The sequence below is a fragment of the Mandrillus leucophaeus genome, unplaced genomic scaffold (genome assembly GCF_000951045.1).
Source record: "Mandrillus leucophaeus isolate KB7577 unplaced genomic scaffold, Mleu.le_1.0 Scaffold812, whole genome shotgun sequence".
In the NCBI taxonomy this organism is placed as follows: Eukaryota; Metazoa; Chordata; class Mammalia; order Primates; family Cercopithecidae; genus Mandrillus; species Mandrillus leucophaeus.
The window spans coordinates 232,007-254,617 of NW_012108831.1; the positions used below are offsets into that span (position 1 = coordinate 232,007).

Here is a 22,611-nt window from a genome sequence, read left to right on the forward strand (position 1 = left end):
AGTAGAAATCAGACTAGCCCAGCTAGCAGGAGACCTGGACTTTAGGCTCCGCTCTGGTACTAACTGTAAGGTAAGGTCAAATCACTTAGCCTCTCTATATCTTGGTTTCCTAACTTGGCGGTTCTATCTGGGAGCAGTTTGAAATGAATAGAGTGATCCAAACTAAATCAATGTCTGAAACCTGTCTTGGTAGAGAAAATGGTATAGTGTATTAACCCATGATGACTTTCATACTGTGAAACCATTTTGCCTCTTTTCTTTGAAATGTATAATAGGCTAGGATGAAGATGATGTGGATTTTAATGAATTAGTTACACATAATATAAATGCATAAAAATACAATAAGTTGGGAAGAGCAGTTCACTGCTTGGTTATTAAAGCACAATGAGATGACAAGCCATCAGTGCTAAATATATTTCCAAATAAGTGATTTGTGAGAGTTGTTAAACAATCATAACTACCTACAACTAAATATTTTCCAGCACACTTACATTATAGCATAATGCAAGGATTCCCGGAATTATTATAGGAATGCCTATACTTAAGCATACCACTGTTGCTCCTCATCATTTCGTCTCCTGCATGCCTCCAATGTGAACTCTTTCAAAAACATTTTCAACATCCCAGATGCATCACTCAAGATTGCCATCTTCAAAAAAAACAACCACCACCATATTCAAGAAGACTCTCAATTAGAGCAGTGTTAGAATGTGATAGACCTAGCTTGGAATCCCCTCTTAGCCATTCACTATGTGCAACCCTGAACAAGTTATTTAATTTATTTAACTGTCCTATATGCAAATTTCTCAAGTGAAATAGGACAGTAATAAATTAAAAGTTTGGTTGTGAGAATTAGACATAAGGCATAGATAATGCCTAACATATGCTATGTATTCAATAAATGCTAGCTATGCATCATATTTATACAATTTAGTATTTGCTTGTAGAAGTACATAATTATTCAATAAGTATTAATTTCCCTTTCTAACTATACTGCAAGTTCCATAAGCATAAAATCTTTGCATTGTACTTCTTTTAAATGTTTCACAATCTAAAAGACCACAATAGTATATATAATAGTATACACTATTATATATACTATTGTAAAACCAATTTTCACACTCTTAGAATCAGATATGACTTAGGGGCTCCTAATGTACCTAAAGAGGAAGAAATTGGATTATGTTTTTATTGCAATAATATTAATGGTCATTAATCTACTATTGTGACTGACGAGGGGGGAAAAGTGAAGGATTCCCAAGTGACTGAACCCTGATGGGAGTGTGGGCATCCACAGAGCAGGAGAATGGAGGCCCTAGAATGAGGTCTCAGGCCTGACTGTCTATAGACTTAAAGAGTTTTATTTTTTTAAGAATCTAGTAGATTGTGGAAGATCAGAGACAAATTTGGAGAGAATAACATTTCAGAGACTTTTTCGTGAACTTACGGAAACTGAGCAGCATGAGGAGGTATTAGAGTAGAAGCAGCTCAGGGATCTGAGCTTTGGTTGGCCAGAGAAGAGCTATATTCATCCAGAAGTGAGATGTAGACATAAATAACTTATTTCAATGCCCCAAAAAAGGTAAGTGAATTAGCACTGGCTAGGGACCAGCATTGCTTTAAAGAAAATATTTTTAAGTGTGAAAAATAATTTATGTTATTTGAAATATATCTGATTTACATTAAAGTTAGATCATTTTGTACCTCAACAAAGAATTTCTGTCAAAAACCTACACTGAAAATTTGCCAGAAATTATAAGACTGGCTTAACACACCATGCTGATGTTTTATCTAAATGATTCTAACAACTATTTTTAATTATCTCTACAACAAAAAGAAGAGAAGAAAAAGTGGGGCTATCAACCAGAGGAATGATTGTTCTTTCATATTAGCAAAAAAACATTGTCACGGAGTTAAGGGATGTATAGTTTCCAAATTAATTTAATTTTCCATTCACCAAAGCCCCTGAGAATTAAGGAACCTTTCTTAAAACTAAATATCAAATGTATCAGATAACAATTGGGTTGCCTGCAGTTTAAAAGGAAGAGAATGAATCAGGACCCATACATGAAGCAATGGACAAAGCTTTTTCTGTGTACATACAGAGGAGTGTGAGATTGGTATCTACATTAATTGAGGTCAAGTTTCTGAAGAGGAACACTCCCAATAAAAATGCCTTTGGGGAATGATGGAGCAGGGAATATGCCCAGCCTAAGGCCTACTTGTACAAGTTCTTATGTGATGCATGCCTGTGAATTATAACGAGATTTGAGAGACTCTAGAGTTAGAATAAGTAAAACAGTAACGGCCTATTGTAAGCTACCTAAGAAGGTACCTGTCTGTGTATATACCTGCATCTTTAATTTTTACTTTAAATTTCTACTTTAATAAGACCTTTAAGATGTTTAAAGGTCATTCACTTTATACAGATTTTTAAATAAAGGGCTGTTTTCTTTTTTAAAAAAGTTAAAATCCTCTACTCTGGGATTTGTTTGTTTTTTGTTTTTAGCTTTCCATATTTATGAAGGGAGGCTTATTGTCAGTCCTACTGATCAGTCCTGGCACCAGCACCAAGTGGTAGTAGCTGTCGTAAATGTCTCAGAAGGAGGTAGAAAACACCTCTTGGGAACTGCCTGATTACACAGCAAACCAATTTGAGTGGCAGAGGTACAAAGGAATAGGAAAAAGATGCCAAAATTTACTGTAGAAACATTCTTCCTATGTACATATTATGATAGCCATAAAATATTTACTACATCAGTCTTTTTTGGTGTAACCATTTTTTTAAATTGGCTGCTTCATCTTTTATATTGCCTTGGACCTGCTATCCACATACATTTTCCTCTGTTTTTTGCTCACTGGTCTCCTAAATTTATCCCACCAGTTTAGCTAAGCTACCTCTGATCTTCTTCTGGGGGTAAGAGGCAAAAAGCTAGCCAAATGGTCTCAAAACTTTGGGAGAACCTTCTACTTGGTGAAGACCCTGTTTCAAATAAATATTTCATTTCATTTGTTTTATTTGCATATATAAACATAGCTCTTAGAGTTGAAAACAGTTTGCACAGTATAAATAGACCATCTTTGAAGTTCTATCTGGAGCTTTATGAAGGGTCTAAACCTACACTTTTCCTATATTTGGTTGTTTATCTTTTTCTTTAAAATGCCCAGGAAAGGCTGCTCTCTGTGACCTAAAAGCCCAGATCTACATAGTCTATTTTATAGATTACAAAAATGTCAGAGAAGGAGTCACAGACTTTCTCAAGGTTACACAGATCATAAAAGGCAGAGCCAAAGTTTTCCTTCCACCACCACCAAGATAGAGCACCACATGACAACAAGGCATAATAATTCACCCTTCATATCTTAAAGAGGCATCACCACTACTTTCTTTGAAACAGAATGTGCTGCAGCAAAGAGGCTGGAAATTGAGGCTTGTGGATGCCCTAGGGATAGAACAAGGCAGAAAGTTTCTCCCTTACACATGGATATGTTCAACACCCCAGCCTGAAGAACACTGCCAGTTCAAACACACTTACCCAAATCTGAAGCTTGATTCTCTTTTCATTTTTGAATACAGTTTTTACTTTGAAATCGATCCCAACTGTGCTGACGAATGCAGATGTAAAGGAGTCATCTGCATAACGGAATAGAAAAGATGTTTTCCCCACACTGCTATTGCCGATGATGAGTAATTTGAACATGTAGTCAAAGTTCTGATCAGAGGAGTCTTTCTGGCCATACCTGGCATCTTGGGCAGAGGCCATCTGTGATAAAAACAAAACAAAACAAAAGCAAAAGAGGTGTGAATCAGACCCTCATTTGATATGAAGCTAGCAGCATACTCATTATTGGCCTTGCCAGAAACAGATGTCAGACACTCAGGAGGCGAGTGGAGAGTGCTCCCCAGTCTTCCTCTGATATTGGTATCCATGGCAATAATTCCCTGCTGGAAGACAGAACAGCAAATCTTACAGGCCTTTCCAGCTGTGTTGGTGCATGTCACTGCTCAGCATTCAGAACCAATCAAAGACACCAAAGGGGATGTCTATAAGGGTAACATGACAAGCAAAGAGATGAGAAATTGGCCAGGGCATGTGGGCTCTGAAACTTTATAATCCTACTGACGGAGACACCAAGGTAGCTGAACAGCAGGGTATTTCTTCCTGAATTATCTGAATGATTCGAATCTCTCTTATTTCATAGGGAAGCACACCCAAAGCATATCTCTGCTTCATTTATTATCATATCAAATCAACATCCTAACATAAATGGCAGTGTTTTTTAAATTATAAATAATTATGATGGGAAATATATATAGTTCAAACAATGTGCCAGATACTGTTAACTTATTTAATCCCTCACAGTGACCCAATGAGATGGGTACTTTTAATATTGGCATATTAAAACGAGAAAATCAAGGCCCAGAGATATTAAGTAACTTGCTCAACTTTATACAGGTGTTAATAGTAGAGGCAGGATTCAAACAGGCAGTGTGGTGCCAGGGCTCATGTTCTTGACACCTGCCCTATTTCCAAATGACAACTAGGCAGGCATGCACAAGCGCCCTAGAAGATCATGTCAGAAATATTCATTGTGAAATGCATCACAGGAGAGCCTGACCTGGGTTCAAAACTTACCTCCACTGTGTGGAGCTGTGTGACATTGGTTTGTTATTTTAAATTGGTGTGCTGCAGTTTCCTGCCTTACATGAAATGGGAAAATATAATATCTAACTTGGAATTCTTGTGAAAATAATAGATGATACAACTGTAAAGTAGATATGTAAAGCATCTAGCATAAAATAGAAAATGGTCTCTACAATCAATTACAAATGCTTTAGGTGGATATTGGCTTTTATTTATCTTTTTTGATGATCATCTTAACATCTATCAAAAATGATGTTGCATTACTTCTAAGTACCATTTGGCTCAATATAGAAAAGAGGTATTTAGAATGTTGCATCCCACTGATTAGTACATTTGCTCAGCACATTTTCTGATGCTATAAATTATTTGGCAATTGTTATTGTGTTTAATATGGTAGCCACTAGTCACATATGGCGATTTAAGTTTACATTAACATGAAATAAAATTAGAAATTCAGTTCCTCAATCATAGTAGCCACATTTCAAGTGCAAAACAGGAACATATGACTAATGGCTACTGTACCGGGCAGTGCAAACTACAGAACATTGGCATAATTGCAGAAAACTCTATTGTACAATGCTAGGCTAGACAGTCTATTTTCCATTTCCCATAAAAGCTGATTAATAGTTACATCTCTCTCTTTGGGGTAGCGGTAGGAAAAGGGAGAAGCTCCAAGAGATGGCAAAATGTTAGAAACAGTAAACAGTGCTCAGCCTCATCTAGGACAACAACCTGTTGTCCTAGATGTCAGGGTGTGTGCGTGTGTGTGTGTGTGCACGTATGTTTACAGAAAACTGAGGAAAAAGGGAAATGGTGAGATAGTGTATTCCTCATCTACAAATACTTAATGCCAGCAAGATAATGCAATTTTATGTATAAGAATAAGGACAAACAAAAACCCGTGTGTATCTCATGAAAGTTGAGGATAATAAAGATTCAAATTGCATTTTACATTTTCTTATTAAACATAAGCTTAAGCATTTCTCTTTTTAAGTCTATACGGCTGCACAAATATATTTAGAAATTGTGAAAACCTGTAACAAATGCTTCCCAGTGGGCAGAGGTTGGCCTCTAAAAGAGGCAGATAGCATCACTTTCTTTTTTGGCCCACCAGCCCACATGCTAAGGTCAACTTTCCTCAACACATGCCAGCCAAGGGCAAAAGTAGGATTGCAACTCTTGACCACTAATTTGAACAATGATATCTTGCCATGATGATTTCTGGTCCTCCAGAAAGCCAGTTAACTGTTTTGTTTGGCAGTGCTATTCCTGCAGACATTGCCCTTTCACTATTTAATGCCCCTCTCCTATATGAGCTGCTAAATTCAAACAGGCCTAAAAATGGCCTTCATTAAGAAGATCCTTTTACCCTTTTTCATATGAACCAACCTGGATTTGGGGGTCTGGTAAGAATGTTCAGCTAAGCCACAGCCAGAAAAGGGTCACTATACATTTCCTAGAGCTGCTCACTTACTTGGCCTGATAGCTTACTATCTGTTGCACCCCTATAACCCTAAGGTGACATTCAAACTGAGGCCTGAGGATCTCTAGGATACCTCAAAAGATGTAATGAAGACTGCTACTATCAATTTCAGGTGCCATTCCAAAATTAGGTTGGTTTCAAAACCTGAAGAAACATAATTGTCCCTCACTATCTATAGGAGTTGGTTCCAGCACCTCCCATGGACACCACAATCTGCAGATGCTCAAGTACTTGATATAAAATGATTTGGTATTCACATATGCATATTCTCCTATATAGTTTAAATTATCTACAGATTACTTATAATACCTAATACAATGTAAATGCTATGTAAATAGTGGTTATTATTCTGTATTATTTAGGAAATGAAAACAGGAAAAAAAGTCTGTACATGTTCAATATACATGAAATTTTTTCCCAAATATTTTCTGTCTGCAACTAGTTCACTCCATACATGGGAACTCATGGATATGAAGGGTGAATTATATAGATATCACTAATATATAGTCTTTTGGAATATGACTGCATGCATTTAGATGAAGACAAGCACAACTGGGACAGCAGTATCTTTAATTTCAAGGGCTAATATACCTTGTTGTGTTAGCAACAAAGAAGGTAATGGGGGCAAAAGAGGGTGTCTAGGAGGGAGACAGAGCTGGTGGACATGTGTACCCAGCAAAATTCTTCTCAGGAAGAGCCTCTAAAGAATTAATTAGAAAAAGTTATTATCTCACTTACTCTTGAAGACATTTTTAAATACTATTTCCTAATTTAACACACCTAATAAGATTCACAAAGAGCCAAAAAGATATGCATTTGGAATGTATGTGTGTTTTTGTAAAACTTCAGAATAATGCAATAAATCCTAGCTCAGAGGACGAAGAAAGAAACAGCCCTAATCTTGCTGAGAACACAAGTGAAGCAATTTGACAGCATATGAATGTCAAAGAGGCTTACAGACAGGCGCTATGTAAGTTTACTGGCATCTCTAAATACTGAAGTCATGTGAACATTCTCAAAATTTTCATGGGGAAATATAGCTGAAATTTGAAAACAGGAACAGGCAAGGGGCACATCAAATTTCATAAAAGATGTACAAAAATGACTCTTCAAATGGTATTATTCTTGAACCTCAAATAACAAATAATCATAGAGTTGGAAAGAATCTTCAGGGCCATGCACTTCCCACCAACCCATGTCCCTTTCATGGCATCCATCATCTGAGGTTGTTGTCCTAGCTTCATCCTTCACACTGAGCAGCAAGATGTTCACTATGCTGTGAAGCAGCCTTTACAGCATAGAGAGAACTTCAAGCATCTGAAGGAACCCCTCAGGCTCCATAAGCTTTCTCTCCTCCTGCTTGGATGATCCCAACTGATTCATCCTCTCTTCCCAGGACATGTCTGAAAAATTGAACACCTCCTGCTAGGTTAAAACTGACACCTCTTCAGATTTTCAAAGTCCCATGTGTAGCTCTCATAACTGGTCACAATATTCTAGATATTTATCTACTTAGTGCAAAGTAGAATGAAACCATTATATCTTATCACACTTGACTTAATATAAAGTCTCCTAAAATGCCCATCACTATTTTCACATGACTATTATGAACATAGGTTTCTCCTATTCCCATTCTATATTTGACAACTTATTTTTTATGGAAGCGTGAACCTTTATGTGTATTCTGTTAAATTTCCTCTTGTTTGCTTTGATTTACAATTCAATTGTGATCTGACAGTCCCTTCATCAAAAATATTAGTTATCTTTTTCAGATTTGTGTCATTCCTAAATTTGATCAGTATGTATTTTATGTGTTCATCTAAGGCCCTCATCAAAATGTAAATCACTTTATAGACAAACAACAATTAACTTTTTAGCCTGTTGAATATATAAATCTATGGGTGAGACCGCAACAGAATGTCATTAAGGAATTCAAAATATGAAGCAAATTCTTAACCTTTGAAAGCTGGTGTCTTGGAAAGCCACTGTGTTGTTGGTCCAGGTAGGCCTTGGTTCAACAGCAGAGAATAGATCATGGATTTAATTGTTGTGTCATTTTAAATTTTAACTATTGTTTTCCCAGAAGTTCTACCGACCAGGAACCAAATAAGTTACCTCTGATTAACACATGTAACCACAGCCTCCTTCAGAGTTGTTCACATTTGTTTTCCAAATTAGATAGGAAAAAGAAATTATTTACAAGAATTCAATTGGCCACTCACAAATCTAAACTGCACTAAGCCATTCCGTGGATCTGATGAGGAAAAACAAAAATAAGTTCTTTCAAAGTTACTATATTTCATACTGATTGGGCAGAAGCATTCCCCTTGAAAACCAGCACAACACAAGGATGCCCTCTCTCACCACTCCTATTCAACATAGTATTGGAAGTCCTAGTCAGGGCAATCAGGCAAGAGAAAGAAATGAAAGGCATCCAAATAGGAAGACAGGGAGTCAAACTATCCCTGTTTGCAGACTACATGATCCTATACCTAGAAAACCCCGTAGCCTTGGCCCAAAAGCTCCTTAAGCCGATAAACAACTTCAGCAAAGTCTCATGATATAAAAATATCAGTGTGCAAAAATCACTAGCATTCCCATACACCAACCACAGTCAAGCTGAAAGCTAAATCAAGAATGCAATTCCATTCACAATTGCCACAAATATATATATATACACACATACACACACACACATACACATATATACACACACTTATATATATACACACACATACACACACACACACACACACATATATATATACACACACACACACACCTAGCAACACAGCTAACCAGCTAACCAGGGAAGTGAAAGATCTGTACAAAAACAACTACAAAACACTGCTCAAAGAAATCAGAGATGACACAAACAAATGGAAAAATAGTCCATGCTCATGGATAGGAAGAAGCAATATCATTAAAACGGGTATACTGCCGAGAACAACTTATAGATTCAATGATATTCCTATTAAACTACCAATGACATTCTTCACAGAACTAGAAAAAACTACTTTAAAATTCATATTGAACCAAAAAACAGCATGAATAGCCAAGGCAATCCTAAGCAAAAAGAGAAAGGCATCATGCTACCCAACTTCAAACTATACTACAGGGCTACAATAACCAAAACAGCATTGTACTGGTACAAAAACAAGAGGCATAGACCAATGGAACAGAATAAAGAACCCAGAAATAAGACCACACACCTACAACTATCTGATCTTCAACAAAGCTGACAAAAACAAGCAATGGGGAAAGGACTCCCTATTCAATAAATGGTGCTGGGAGAACTGGCTAGCAGTATGCAGAAGATTGAAACTGGACCCCTTCCTTATACGGTATACAAAAACTAACTCAAGATGGATTAAAGACTTAAATATAAAACACAACTATAAAAACCCCAGAATACAACCTAGGCAATACCATTCTTGATGTAGGAGCAGGCAAAGATTTCATGACAAAGATGCCAAAACCAACTGCAACAGAAGCAGAAATTGGCAAACAGGTTCTAATTAAACTAAAGAGCTTCTGTACAGCAAAGGAAACTACCAACAGAGTGAACAGACAACGTACAGAATGGGAGAAATTTTTTGCAAATTTTACATCTAACAAATGTCTAATATACCACATCTATAAGGAACTTAAACAAATTTACAAGAGAACAACAACAAAAAAACCCATTAAAAAGTAGGCAAAGGGCATGAACAGATACTTCAAACACAGAACATATGAAAAAAAGTTCAACATCACTGATCATTACAGAAATGCAAATCAAAACACAATGAGATACCATTTCACACCATTCAGAATGGCTATTACTAAAAAGTCAAAAAATAACAGATTCTGGCAAGGTTGCAGAGAAAAAGAAATGCTTATATATTGTCGGTAGGAGTGTAAATTAGTTCAACCATTGTGGAAGACAGTGTGGCAATTCCCTAAAGAACTAAAAACAGAAATGCCATTAGACCCAGCGATCTCACCACTGGGTATATACCCAAAGGACCAGACATTGTTCTATGATAAAGACACATGCACATATATGTTCATTATTGCCCTATTCACAATAGTAAAGACGTGGAATAAACCTAAATGCCCACCAGTGGTAGACTGGATAAAGAAAATGTGGCACATATACCATGGAATCCTATGCAGCCATAAAAATGTCTTTTGCAGGAACATGGGATGGAGCTGGATGCCATTATTCTTGGCAAACCAACTCAGGAACAGAAAACCAAATACTTCATGTTCTCACTTACAAGTGGGAGCTAAATGATGAGAACACATGGACACATAGAGGGGAACGAAACACACTGGGGCCTATTGGACAGTGAAGGGTGAGAGGAGGGAGAGGATTAGGAAAAATAACTAAGGGGTACTGGGCTTAATACCCAGATGATGAAATAATCTGTACAACAAACCCCATGATACAAATTTACCTATATACAAACCTGCACATGTACCCCTAAACTTAAAACAAAGGTTAAATAAAATAAAGTTACTGTGTTCCAGCTACTACTACTGATAATAGTCTAAGGGTGAATGGAAGGAGGAACTAGGGTAAATTATCCAAAAAACATGCAATTCTTCTTTGAAATTAGAAGGGTAAAAATTAGGATGGGACATATGTATTGGAAGTGCAGAAACACATAAAGTAGATTCAAATCTCAATCATTGTCACCTGTGAAAAAAGAAAAGAAAATGGCAAATTGCAAACAAAGAACATACTCAACATTGTTGATATTAGAAAATGCAAATTAAGACCCCAGTGAGATACCACTGTATACCTATTATAACAGCTACAATTAGAAAAAAAATTAAAACCTGACAACAATTGCTGGCAAGGATGTGGAGCAACCAGAATGCTCATAAATTGCTGCTGAGACTGTTTAAAATGGCACAGCCTCTTCGACAAATAGTTTAGCACTTTCTCATGAAGTTAAATTGTATTTACCATATGACCTAACAATCCCACTCCTAGGGATTTGCCCAAGAGAAATAAAAACGTATGTACACACACACACACACATATACACAGAGAGAGAGAGAGAGAGAGAAACAAAAATCATTTTTTTCTAACAGCTTCAAAGGCAAGGCTAAATTTTTAAAGCTAAGAAAGAAAATATTTAAAGTTAGCATTTCCAAACATCTGTCATCTGGACTCCAGGCTATTTGTCCTGGTGAAAGTCCTCATCTGTGCACAGGTTTGCAGGTCTCCACGTTTGTTTCTCAGAATCGATTAGAATTGTGATGTGCTTTGCAATCTCCGGCCAGCAATTTCTCCATGTATCTGCTACTGTTTGCTCTTGCAGGAGCCAGTTCACTGTTTACAACTCACCATCAAGCTGAAAGGATGCTGCCCAGGGTACAGGAAGTGGCCAAGGCACTGGAAGGTTTAAATCCTAACCCTGGCTTCTGAAGTGAGAGGGCCCAGAAAAGGTCAGATTCAGAAATTTTCTTTACCTTAGTAGGGAATGAATAACTATTTTATGGGATTCACAGGAAAATGTATACAATAGTATGGCAAATTATGGTAATGTTTTCAAAATGCAAACCACTATACATTTTAAAGGTATAAAGGCATTCCTCAAGCTAAATTTCACCTTTCTTTCAGTCTTTCTCTGGATCTCCAACTCACGTATAGCTTCTTGAGCAGATGCGGATAACTCTCAGCTTATGTACTAGAATATGGCTAAATAATAACAGCAGCATAGGTCTTACATGTTCTATGTGCTTTACATGTATTATCACACCTAATCTTTGCATTATCCCTAGAAGGTGTAACTAGTTCAACCATTAGCATCCCCTTTTTAAAGGAACAGAACCTTCTAGTACATTTCAAAGACTACTTTCCACTTTCCCCTGCTGGAAAAATGAGACATTTTTCTCTGATCTTCACTGGAGGACCTGCTAGGGCTCCTGAAGGTAAAATGTAAAAAGGGTGAAGGGGACTCCTAAGACTGGCACCCCCTGGAATTTTTCTCTCTCAGACTGGTCCACACTGAGCCTCCAACGATGCAATTATAGTTGAGATTTTTCTTTTCTTTTTTTATTATACTTTAAATTCTAAGGTACCTGTGCACAACATGCAGGTTTGTTACATAGGTATACATGTGCCATGTTGGTTTGCTGCACCCATCAACACGTCATTTACATTAAGTATTTCTCCTAATGCTATCCCTCCCCCTGCCCCCTATCCCCTGACAGGTCCTGGTGTGTGATGTTCCCTACCCTGTGTCCAAGTGTTCTCATTGTTCAATTCCCACCTAAGAGTGAGAACATGCGGTGTTTGGTTTTCTGTCCTTGTGTGATAGTTTGCTGAGAATGATGGTTTCCAGCTTTATCCATGTCCCTACAAAAGACATGAACTCATCCTTTTTATGGCTGCATAGTATTCCATGGTGTATATGTGCCACATTTTCTTTATCCAGTCTATCATTGATGGACATTTCGGTTGGTTCCAAGTCTTTGCTATTGTGAATAGTGCCACGATAAACATACATGTGCATGTGTCTTTATAGTAGCATGATTTATAATCCTTTGGGTATATATCCAGTAATGGAATCTCTGGGTCAAATGGTATTTCTAGGACTAGATCCTTGAGGAATTCCCACACTGTCTTGCACAATGGTTGAACTAATTTACGCTCCCACCAACAGTGTAAAAGTGTTCCTATTTCTCCACATCCTCTCCAGCATCTGTTGTTTTTTGACTTTTTAATGATAGCCATTCTAACTGGCATGAGATAGTATCTCATTGTGGTTTTGGTTTGCATTTCTCTGATGGCCAGTGATAATGAGCATTTTTTCATGTGTCTGTTGGCTGCATAAATGTCTTCTTTTGAGAAGTGTCTGTTCATATCCTTTGACCAATTTTTGATGGGGTTGTTTGTTTTTATCTTGTCTTGGAAATTTGTTTAAGTTCTTTAGATTCTGGGTATCAGCCCTTTGTCAGAGGCAACTCGTGGTTTTTTTTTTTTTTTTGCTTTCCATTTGCTTGGTAGATCTTCCTCCATCCCTTTATTTTGAGCCTACATGTGTCTCTGCACGTAAGATGGGTCTCCTGAATACAGCATACTGATGGGTTTGGACTCTTTATCCAATTTGCCAGTCTATGTCTTTTAATTGGGGTACTTAGCCCATTTACATTTAAGGTTAATATTGTTATGTGTGAACTTGATCCTGTCATGATGTTAGCTAGTTATTTTGCCCATTAGTTGATGCAGTTTCTTCCTAGCATCGACGGTCTTTATAATTTGGATATTTTTGCAGTGGCTCATACCAGTTGTTTCCTTCCACGTTTAGTGCTTCTGTCAGGAGCTCTTGTAAAGCAGGCCTGGTGGTAACAAAATCTCTCAGCATTTGCTTATCTGTAAAGGATTTTATTTCTGCTTCATTTATGAAGATTAGTTTGGCTGGACATGAGATTCTGGAATGAAAATTCTTTTCTTTAAGAATGTTGAACATTGGCCCCCACTATCTTCTGGCTTGTAGGATTTCTGCTGAGAGATCTGCTGTTAGTCTGATGGGCTTCCTTTTGTGGGTAACCCAACCTTTCTCTCTGGTTGCCCTTAACATTTTTTCCTTCATTTCAACCTTGGTGAATCTGACAATTATGTGTCTTGGGGTTGTGATTCTTGAGGAGTATCTCTGTGGTGTTCTCTGTATTTCTTGAATTTGAATGTTGGCCTACCTTGCTAGGTTGGGGAAGTTCTCCTGGATAATATCCCGAAGAGTGTTTTCCAACTTGGTTCCATTCTCCCCATCACTTTCAGGTACAACAATCAAACGTAGATTTGGTCTTTTCACATAGTCTCATATTTCTTGGAGGCTTTGTTCATTTCTTTTTGCTTTTTTCTCTAATCTTGTCTTCTTGTTTTACTTCATTAATTTGATCCTCAGTCACTGATATCCTTTCTTCCACTTGATCAAATTGGCTATTGAAGCTTGTGCATGCATCATGAAGTTCTTGTGCCATGGTTTTCAACTCCATCAGGTCATTTAAGGTCTTCTCTACACTGTTTATTCTAGTTAGCCATTCATCTAACTTTTTTCCAAGGTTTTTACCTTCCTTGTGATGGGTTAGAACATGCTCCTTTAGCTTGGAGATGTTTGTTATGACCAACCTTCTGAAGCCTACGTCTGTCAACCTGTCAAAGTCATTCTCCGTCCAGCTTTGTTCTGTTGCTGGCGAGGAGCTGAGATCCTTTGGAGGAGAAGAGGCACTCTGGTTTTTGGAATTTTCAGCTTTTCTGCTCTGGTTTCTCCCCACCTGTGGTTTTATCCACCTTTGGTCTTTGATGTTGGTGACCTACAGATGGATTTTGGTGTGGATGTCCTTTTGGTTGATGTTGATGCTATGCTATTCTTTCTGTTCGTTAGTTTTCCTTCTAACAGGTCCCTCAGCTGCAGGTCTGTTGGAGTTTGCTGGAGGTCCACTCCAGACCCTGTTTGCCTGGGTACTACCAGCAGAGGCTGCAGAACAGCAAATATTGCAGAACAGCCTATATTGCTGCCTGATCCTTCCTCTGGAAGCTTCATCCCAGAGGGGCACCCACCCGTATGAGGTCTGTTGGCCCCTACTAGGAGGTGTCTCCCAGTTAGGCTACATTGGGCTCAGGGACCCACTTGAAGAGGCAGTCTGTCGGTTCTCAGAACTCAAACGCTGTGCTGGGAGAACCACTGCTGTCTTCACAGCTGTCAAACAGGGACGTTTAAGTCTGCAGAAGTTTCTGCTGGCTTTTGTTCAGTTATGCCCTGCCCACAGAGGGGGAGTCTATAGAGGCAGTAGGCCTTGCTGAGCTGCGGTGGGCTCCACCCAGTTTGTGCTTCTGGCCACTTTGTTTACCTATTCAAGCCTCAGCAATGACGGATGCCCCTCCCTCACCAGGCTACCACCTTACAGGTCGATCTCAGACTGCTGTGCTATTGGTGAGCAAGGCTCCATTGGCGTGGGACCTGCCAAGCCACACATGGGAGAGAATTTCCTGGTATGCTGATTTCTAAGACCATGGGAGAAGCGCAGTATTTGGGCAGAGTGTCCCGTTTTTCCAGATACAGGCTGTCACAGCTTCCCTTGGCTAGGAAAGGGAAATCTCCTGACCCCTTGCACTTCCTGGGTGAGGTGACACTCCACCTTGCTTTGGCTCACCCTCCGTGGGCTGCACCCATTGTCCAAACAGTCCCAATGAGATGAAACAGGTACCTCAGTTGGAAATGCAGAAATCACTCATCTTCTGCATCAATTACACTGGGAGCTGCAGACCAGAGCTGTTAGTATTCGGCCATCTTGGAACAGAAGCCCTCTTTTTTTTTCGTTTTTTGAGACAGAGTTTCACTCTTGTCACCCAGGTTGGAGTACAGTGGCACTATCTTGGCTCACTGCAACCTCCGCCTCCCGGGTTTAAGTGATTCTCCTGCCTCAGTCTCCCAAGTAGCTGGGATTACAGGCACTTGGTGCCCACCACCACATTCGGCTAATTTTTGTATTTTTAGTAGAAACAGGGTTTCACTATGTTGGTCAAGATGATCTCAAAACCCTGACCTCAAGAGATCCACCTGCCTCAGCCTCCCAAAGTGCTAGGATTACAGGTGTGAGCCACTCTGCCCAGCCAGTTCAGGTTTTTCTACTTCAGTGCTAGTTCCCAGAGAAGTTTCTGCTCTGTTAAGTTGTGATTTTCTGTATCTGCCTGTCTGTCACTCCAATTACGAGGGGCAGTGATTTGCCCTGTGACTTCATTTCTCTGATTGATGTAAGAAGAGTTGTTGATTTTTAGTTTGTTCAGCTTTTTTCTAGTGTGAAGATGGAAGTGATGACTTCCAAGCTCCTCACACGCAGAACTAAAATCATCTCCATTTTAAAGATGAAATTAAAGGAATCTGAGGGGAGGGAGAATCATGGTGGATGGGAGGCAGGATTAGATTGTACTCTGTACAGAGCAGCATATGGAGGCTTGCACTGTGAATTTTAGCTCCAGATTGACTGCAAGAAAAAAACAGCAATCCTGAGAGGACCCACAGACCTTCTGAAGGAAGCAGACTGCTCCTGCAGAACCCAGGAGAATACTATGAATGCCCCAATTGTGCAACTGGAAAAGGGAGGTCCTCCTCTCCCGAACACACACCCCACTGGAGAAGTTGAAGGTTTGTTTGTGGGAGAAGTTTCAGACTTTACCTGGAGCTGAGTCAAGTTAGAGAGCTGAGCCAAGAGAAATTCAGGGGTAGAGGAAGCAGCAGAAAGGACCTGCGAGCTCTCCGGGTCCCCAAGCAGCCCATTGCTGCCTGGCACCACAGGGATCCATCTGGAGGACGGCCAGAGAAGCAGGGGGTAAAACTCCACAGAGAGAAGGAATTCTCTAGGTGAACTTTGTAACAATTTGAACAGGGCAAGAATCCTCCTGGCCAGAACTCGCGAGAGGGCACAAATCTGAATCCAGCTTACAGACTTCACAGGGTGGGGAAAAACAAAAGCCTTTTTCTTTTGCAGCTGTGAGGCAGAAAGCTTCAGGCAAGTTTTCAAGCCCATCTTGCCCTCCATCTGGAAACAGAACTGGGGCTGTTGTTGGGGTCACAGTGTGAATGAGACCAGCCCTTCAGTTTGCATAGGAGCTGGGTGAGGCCTGTGACTGCCGACTTTCCCCTACTTCCCTGACAACCTCCATGACTCAGCAGAGGCAGCCATAATCCTTCCACAACTCCAGTGACCTGGAAATCTCACCCCCATCTGCCACAGCAGCTGAAGCAAGACCCACCCAAAGAGAATCTGAGCTCAGACAGGCCTAGGCCAGCTCCCCATAGTCCTTCCCTACCCATCCACCTTTCTAGTAGTGGAAGACAAAGGGCATATAATCTTGGGAGGTCTAGGGCCCTGCCTACTGCCGGTCCCTCTCCACACTACTACAGCTGAGGCTTTCTGCAAAGTGCCACCTCCTGGCAGAAAGCCAACCAGTACAAAAATAGAGCATTAAACCACCAAAGCTAAGGACCCCCACGGAATCCACTGCACCCTCTGCCACCCCAGTGGAATAGGCACTGATATCCACACCTGAGAGACCCATAGATGGTTCGTATCACAGGACTCTGTGCAGACAACCCCCAGTACCAGCCTGGAGCCAGGAGACAGACAACAATCACTGCAGTTTGGCTCACAGGAAGCCACATCCACAGGAAAAGGGGGAGAGTGCTACATCAAGGGAATACTCTGTGGGACAAAAAAAGAAATCTGAACAACAGCCTTCAGCCCTAGACCTTCCCTCTGACAGAGCCTACCCAAATGAGAAGGAACCAGAAAACCAACTCTGGTAATATGACAAAACAAGGCTCGTTAACACCCCCCCAAAATCACACTAGTTCAACAGCAATGGATCCAAACCAAGAAGAAATCCCTGACTCACCTGAAAAAGAATTCAGGAAGTTAGTTGTTAAGCTAATAAGGGAGGCACCAGAGAAAGCAAAGCCCAATGCAAGGAAATCCAAAAAATGATACAAGAAGTGAAGAGAGAAATATTCAAGGAAATAGATAGCTTAAAGAAAAAACAATCAAAAATTCAGGAAGCTTTGGACACAACTTTAGAAATCTGAAATGCTCAGGAAAATCTCAGCAATAGAATTGAACAAGTAGAAGACAGAAATTCAGAGCTTGAAGACAAAGTCTTTGAATTAACCCAATCAAACAAAGACAAATAAAAAAGAGTAAGAAAATATGAACAAAGCCTCCAGAGTCTGGGATTATGTTAAATGACCAAATCTTAGAATAATCGGTGTTCCTGAAGAAGACAATTCTAAAAGCTTGGAAAACATATTTAGGGGAATAATCAAGGAAAACTTCCCCAGCCATGCTAGAGATCTAGACATCCATATACAAGAAGCGCAAGGAACACCCGGGAAATGCATCACAAAAAGATCTTCGTGTAGGCACATCATCATCAGGTTATCCAAAGTTAAGACATAGGAAAGAATCTTAAGAGCTGTGAGACAGAAGCACCAGGTAACCTATAGAGGAAAACCTATCAGATTAACAGCATATTTCTCGGAAGAAACCCTACGAGCTAGAAGGGAGTGGGGCCATATCTTCAGCTTCCTCAAACAAAACAATTATCAGCCAAGAATTTTGTATTCAGCAAAACTAAGCATCATATATGAAGGAAAGATACAGTTATATTTAGACAAGCAAATGCTGAGAGAAGTCACCATTACCAAGCCACCACTACAAGAACTGCTAAAAGGAGCTCTAAACCTTGGAACAAATTCTGGAAACACATCAAAACAGAACCTCATTAAAGCATAAATCACACAGGACCTATAAAACAAAAATACCATTGCATGATGAATGCAATGGTATCTCATATTTCAATACTAACATTGAATGTAAATGGCCTAAATCCTCCACTTAAAAGATACAGAATCACAGAATGGATAAGAACTCACCAACCAACAATCTGCTGCCTTCAGGAGACTCACCTAAAACATAAGGACTCACATAAACTTAAAGGGGTGGAAAAAGGCATTTCATGCAAATGGACACCAAAAGTGAGCAGGGATAGCTATTTGTATATCAGACAAAACAAACTTTAAAGCAACAGTGGTTAAAAGAGACAAAGAGGGACATTATATCACGGTAAGAGGCCTTATCCAACAGGTAAATATCACAATCCTAAACATATGCACCTAACACTGGAGCTCCCAAATTTATAAAACAATTATTAGTAGACCTAAGAAATGAGATAGACAGCAACACAGTACTACTGGGGGACATCAATACTCCACTTACAGCACTAGACAGGTCATCAAGACAGAAAATCAATAAAGAAACAATGGATTTAAACTACACCTTGGAACAAATGGACTTAACAGATACATACAGAACATTTCATCCAACAACCGCAGAATACATGTTCTATTCAACAGCACATGGAACTTTCTCCAAGATAGACCATATGATAGGCCATAAAAGAAGCCTCAATAAATTTAAGAAAATTAAAATTATATCGAGCATTCTCTTAGACCACAGTGGAATAAAACTGGAAATCAATTCCAAAAGGAACCTTCTAAACCACAAAAACACATGGGAATTAAATAACTTGCTCCTGAATGAACACTGGGTCAAAAACAAAATCAAGATGGAAATTTAAAAATTCTTCGAACTGAGTGACAGTAATGACCCAACCTATCAAAACCTCTGGGATACAGCTAAGGCAGTTCTAAGAGGAAAGTTCATAGCCTTAAACACCCATATCAGAAAGTCTAAAAAGCACAAACAGGCAATCTAAGGTTGCACCTCAAGGAACTAGAACAACAAGAAAAAAACAAACCCAAAACCAGCAGAAGGAAGGAAATAATGAAGATCAGAGCAGAACTAGATGAAATTGAAACGAACAAACAAAAAAATACAAAAGATAAATGAAACAAAAAGCTGGTTCTTTGAAAAGATAAAAAAAAAAATTGATAGACCATTAGCGAGATTAACCAAGAAAAGAAGAGAGAAAATCCAAATAACCTCACTAAGAAATGAAACAGGTGATACTACAGCTGACACCACTGAAATACAAAAGATCAGTCAAGACTACTATGGACACCTTTATGCACGTAAACTGGAAAACTTAGAAGAGATGGATAAATTCTTGGAAAAAATACAACCCTCCTAGATTAAATCAGGAAGAATTAGATACCTGAACAGACCAAAAACAAGCAGCGAGATTGAAATGGTAATTTAAAAATTAACAACATAAAAAAGTCCAGGAACAGACAGAGTCACAGCAGAATTCTACCAGACATTCACAGAAGAATTGGTACCAATCCTTTTGATGCTATTCCACAAGGTAGAGAAAGAAGGAACCCTCCCTACTTTATTCTATGAAGCCAGCATCACCTTAATACCTAAACCAGGAAAGGATACAATCAATAAAGAAAACTACAGACTGATATCCCTAAAGAACATAAATGCTAAAATCCTTAACAGAATGCTAGCTAACTGAATCCAATAACATATTGAAAAGATAATCCACCATGATCAAGTGAGTTTCATACCAGATATGCAAGAATGGTTTAACATACACTAGTCAATACATGTGATACACCAAATAACAGAATTAAAAACAAAAATCACAGGATCATCTCAATAGATGAAGGAAAAGCATTCAACAAAATCCAGCATCCCTTTATGATTAAAACGTTCAGCAAAATTGGCATACAAGGGACATATCTCAATGTAATAAAAGCCATCTATGACAAACCCACAGCCAACAAAATACTGAATTGGGAAAAGCTGAAAGCATTCCCTCTGAGAACTAGGACAAGACAAGGATGCCCATTCTCACCACTCCTCTTCAACACAGTACTGAAAGTCCGATCCCAAAGCAATCAAACAAGAGAAAGTAATAAAGGGCATCCAGATCAGGAAAGAGGAAATCAAACTGTCACTGTTTCCTGATTATATGACAGTGTACCTCGAAAACCCTAGACTCCTCTGAAAAGCTCCTAGAACTGATAAAAGAATTCAGCAAAGTTTCCAGATACAAAATTAATGTACACAAATCAGTACCTCTTCTATATACCAACAGCAACTAAGCAGAGAGTCAAATCAAAAACTCAACCCCTTTTACAGTAGCTACAAAAATAGATAAATAAACAAATAAATAAAAATACTTAGGAATATACCTAACCGAGGAGGCAAAAGACCTCTACAGGGAAAACTACAAAACATTACTGAAAGAAATCATAGCTGACACAAACAAATGGAAACACATCCCATGCTCATGGATGGGTAGAATCAATATTGTGAAAATGACCATACTGCCAAAAGCAATCCACAAATTCAACGCAATCCCCATAAAAATATCACCATCATTCTTCACAGAATTAAAAAAAAAAATTCTAAAATTCATATGAAACCAAAAAGAGCCTGCATAGCCAAAGCAAGATCAAGCAAAAAGAACAAATCTGGAGGCATCATACTACCTGATTTCAAACTAAACTATAAGGCCATAGTCACCAAAACAGCATGGAACTGATATAAAAATAGGTCTGTAGACTAATGAAACAGCATAGAGAACCCAGGAATAAACACAAATACCTACAGCCAACTGATTTTCAACAAAGCAAACAAAAACATAAAGTCCCCCCTTTTCAACAACTGGTGCTGGAATAATTGGCTAGCCACATGTAGGAGAATGAAACTGGATCCTCATCTTTCACCTTAAACAAAAATCAACTGAAGATGGGTTAAGGACTTAAACCTAGGACGTGAAACTATAAAAAGTTAGAAGATAACATTAGAAAAATCCTTCTAGACATTGGCTCACTAGGATTTCATGACCAAGAACTCAAAAGCAAATGCAGTAAAAACAAAGATAAATAGCTGGGACCTAATTAAACTAAAGAGCTTTTGCACATCAAAAGGAACAGTCAGCAGAGTAAACAGACAACCCACAGAGTGGGAGAAAATCTTCACAATCTATACATCTGACAAAGGACTAATACTCAGAATCTACACAAAACTGAAACAAATCAGCAAGAAAAAAAAAATCCCATCAAAAAATAGTCTAAGGACATGAATAGACAATTCTCAAAAGATACACAAATGGCCAATAAACATATGAAAAATGCTCAACATCACTAATGATCATGGAAATGCAAATCAAAACCACAATGCGATACCACCTTACTCCTGCAAGAATGGCCATAATAAAAAAATCAAAAAACAGTAAATGCTGGCATATATGCAGTGATCAGGGAACACTTCTACACTGCTGGTGGGAATGTAAACTAGTACAGCCACTATGGAAAACAGAGTGGAGATTCCATAAAGAACTAAAAGTAGAACTACCATTTGATCCAGCAATCCCACTACTGGTTATCCATCCAGAATAAAAGAAGTCATTATTCAAAAAAGATATTTGCACACACATGTTTACACCAGCACAAATCACAATTGCAAAATTGTGGAACCAACCCAAATACCCACCGATCAATGAGTGGATAAAGAAATTGTGGGGTGTGTGTGTGTGTGTGTGTGTGTGTGTGTGTGTGTGTGAATAATGGAATACTACTCAGCCATAAAAAGGAATGAATTAACAGCATTTGCAGTGACCTAGATGAGATTGGAGACTACTATTCTAAGTGAAGTAACTCAGGAATGGAAAACCAAACATCATATGTTCTCTCTGACATGTGGGAGCTAAACTGTGAGGACACAAAGGCATAAGAATGATACAATGGACTTTGGGAACTTGGGGAGAAGAGTGGGAGAGACGCAAGAGATAAAAGACTACAAATAGGGCGCAGTGTATTCTGCTTGGGTGATGGGTGCACCAAAATCTCACAAATCACCACTAAAGAACTTACTCATGTAACCAAATACCACCTGTATCCCAATAACTCATGGAGAAATAAAATAAAATGGAAAGAGAGAGAAAGAAAAGAAAAAAGAAAAGGAAGGAAGGAAGGAAGGAAGGAAGGAAGGAAGGAAGGAAGGAAGGAAGGA

General features: G+C 38.9%; 1 protein-coding gene across 1 annotated transcript in view; it reads right to left on the minus strand.

Annotated features, from left to right (window-relative positions):
• Window positions 1-22,611, minus strand: part of RAB3C (RAB3C, member RAS oncogene family) — a gene marked incomplete at its 3' end in the record, with an annotated part of 250,779 nt that overhangs the window by 211,988 nt on the left and 16,180 nt on the right. The window contains exon 2 of the mRNA XM_011967858.1: window positions 3,537-3,764. Within this exon, the coding sequence (XP_011823248.1) occupies window positions 3,537-3,764 (228 nt within the window). The remainder of the gene's footprint in view (window positions 1-3,536; window positions 3,765-22,611) is intronic.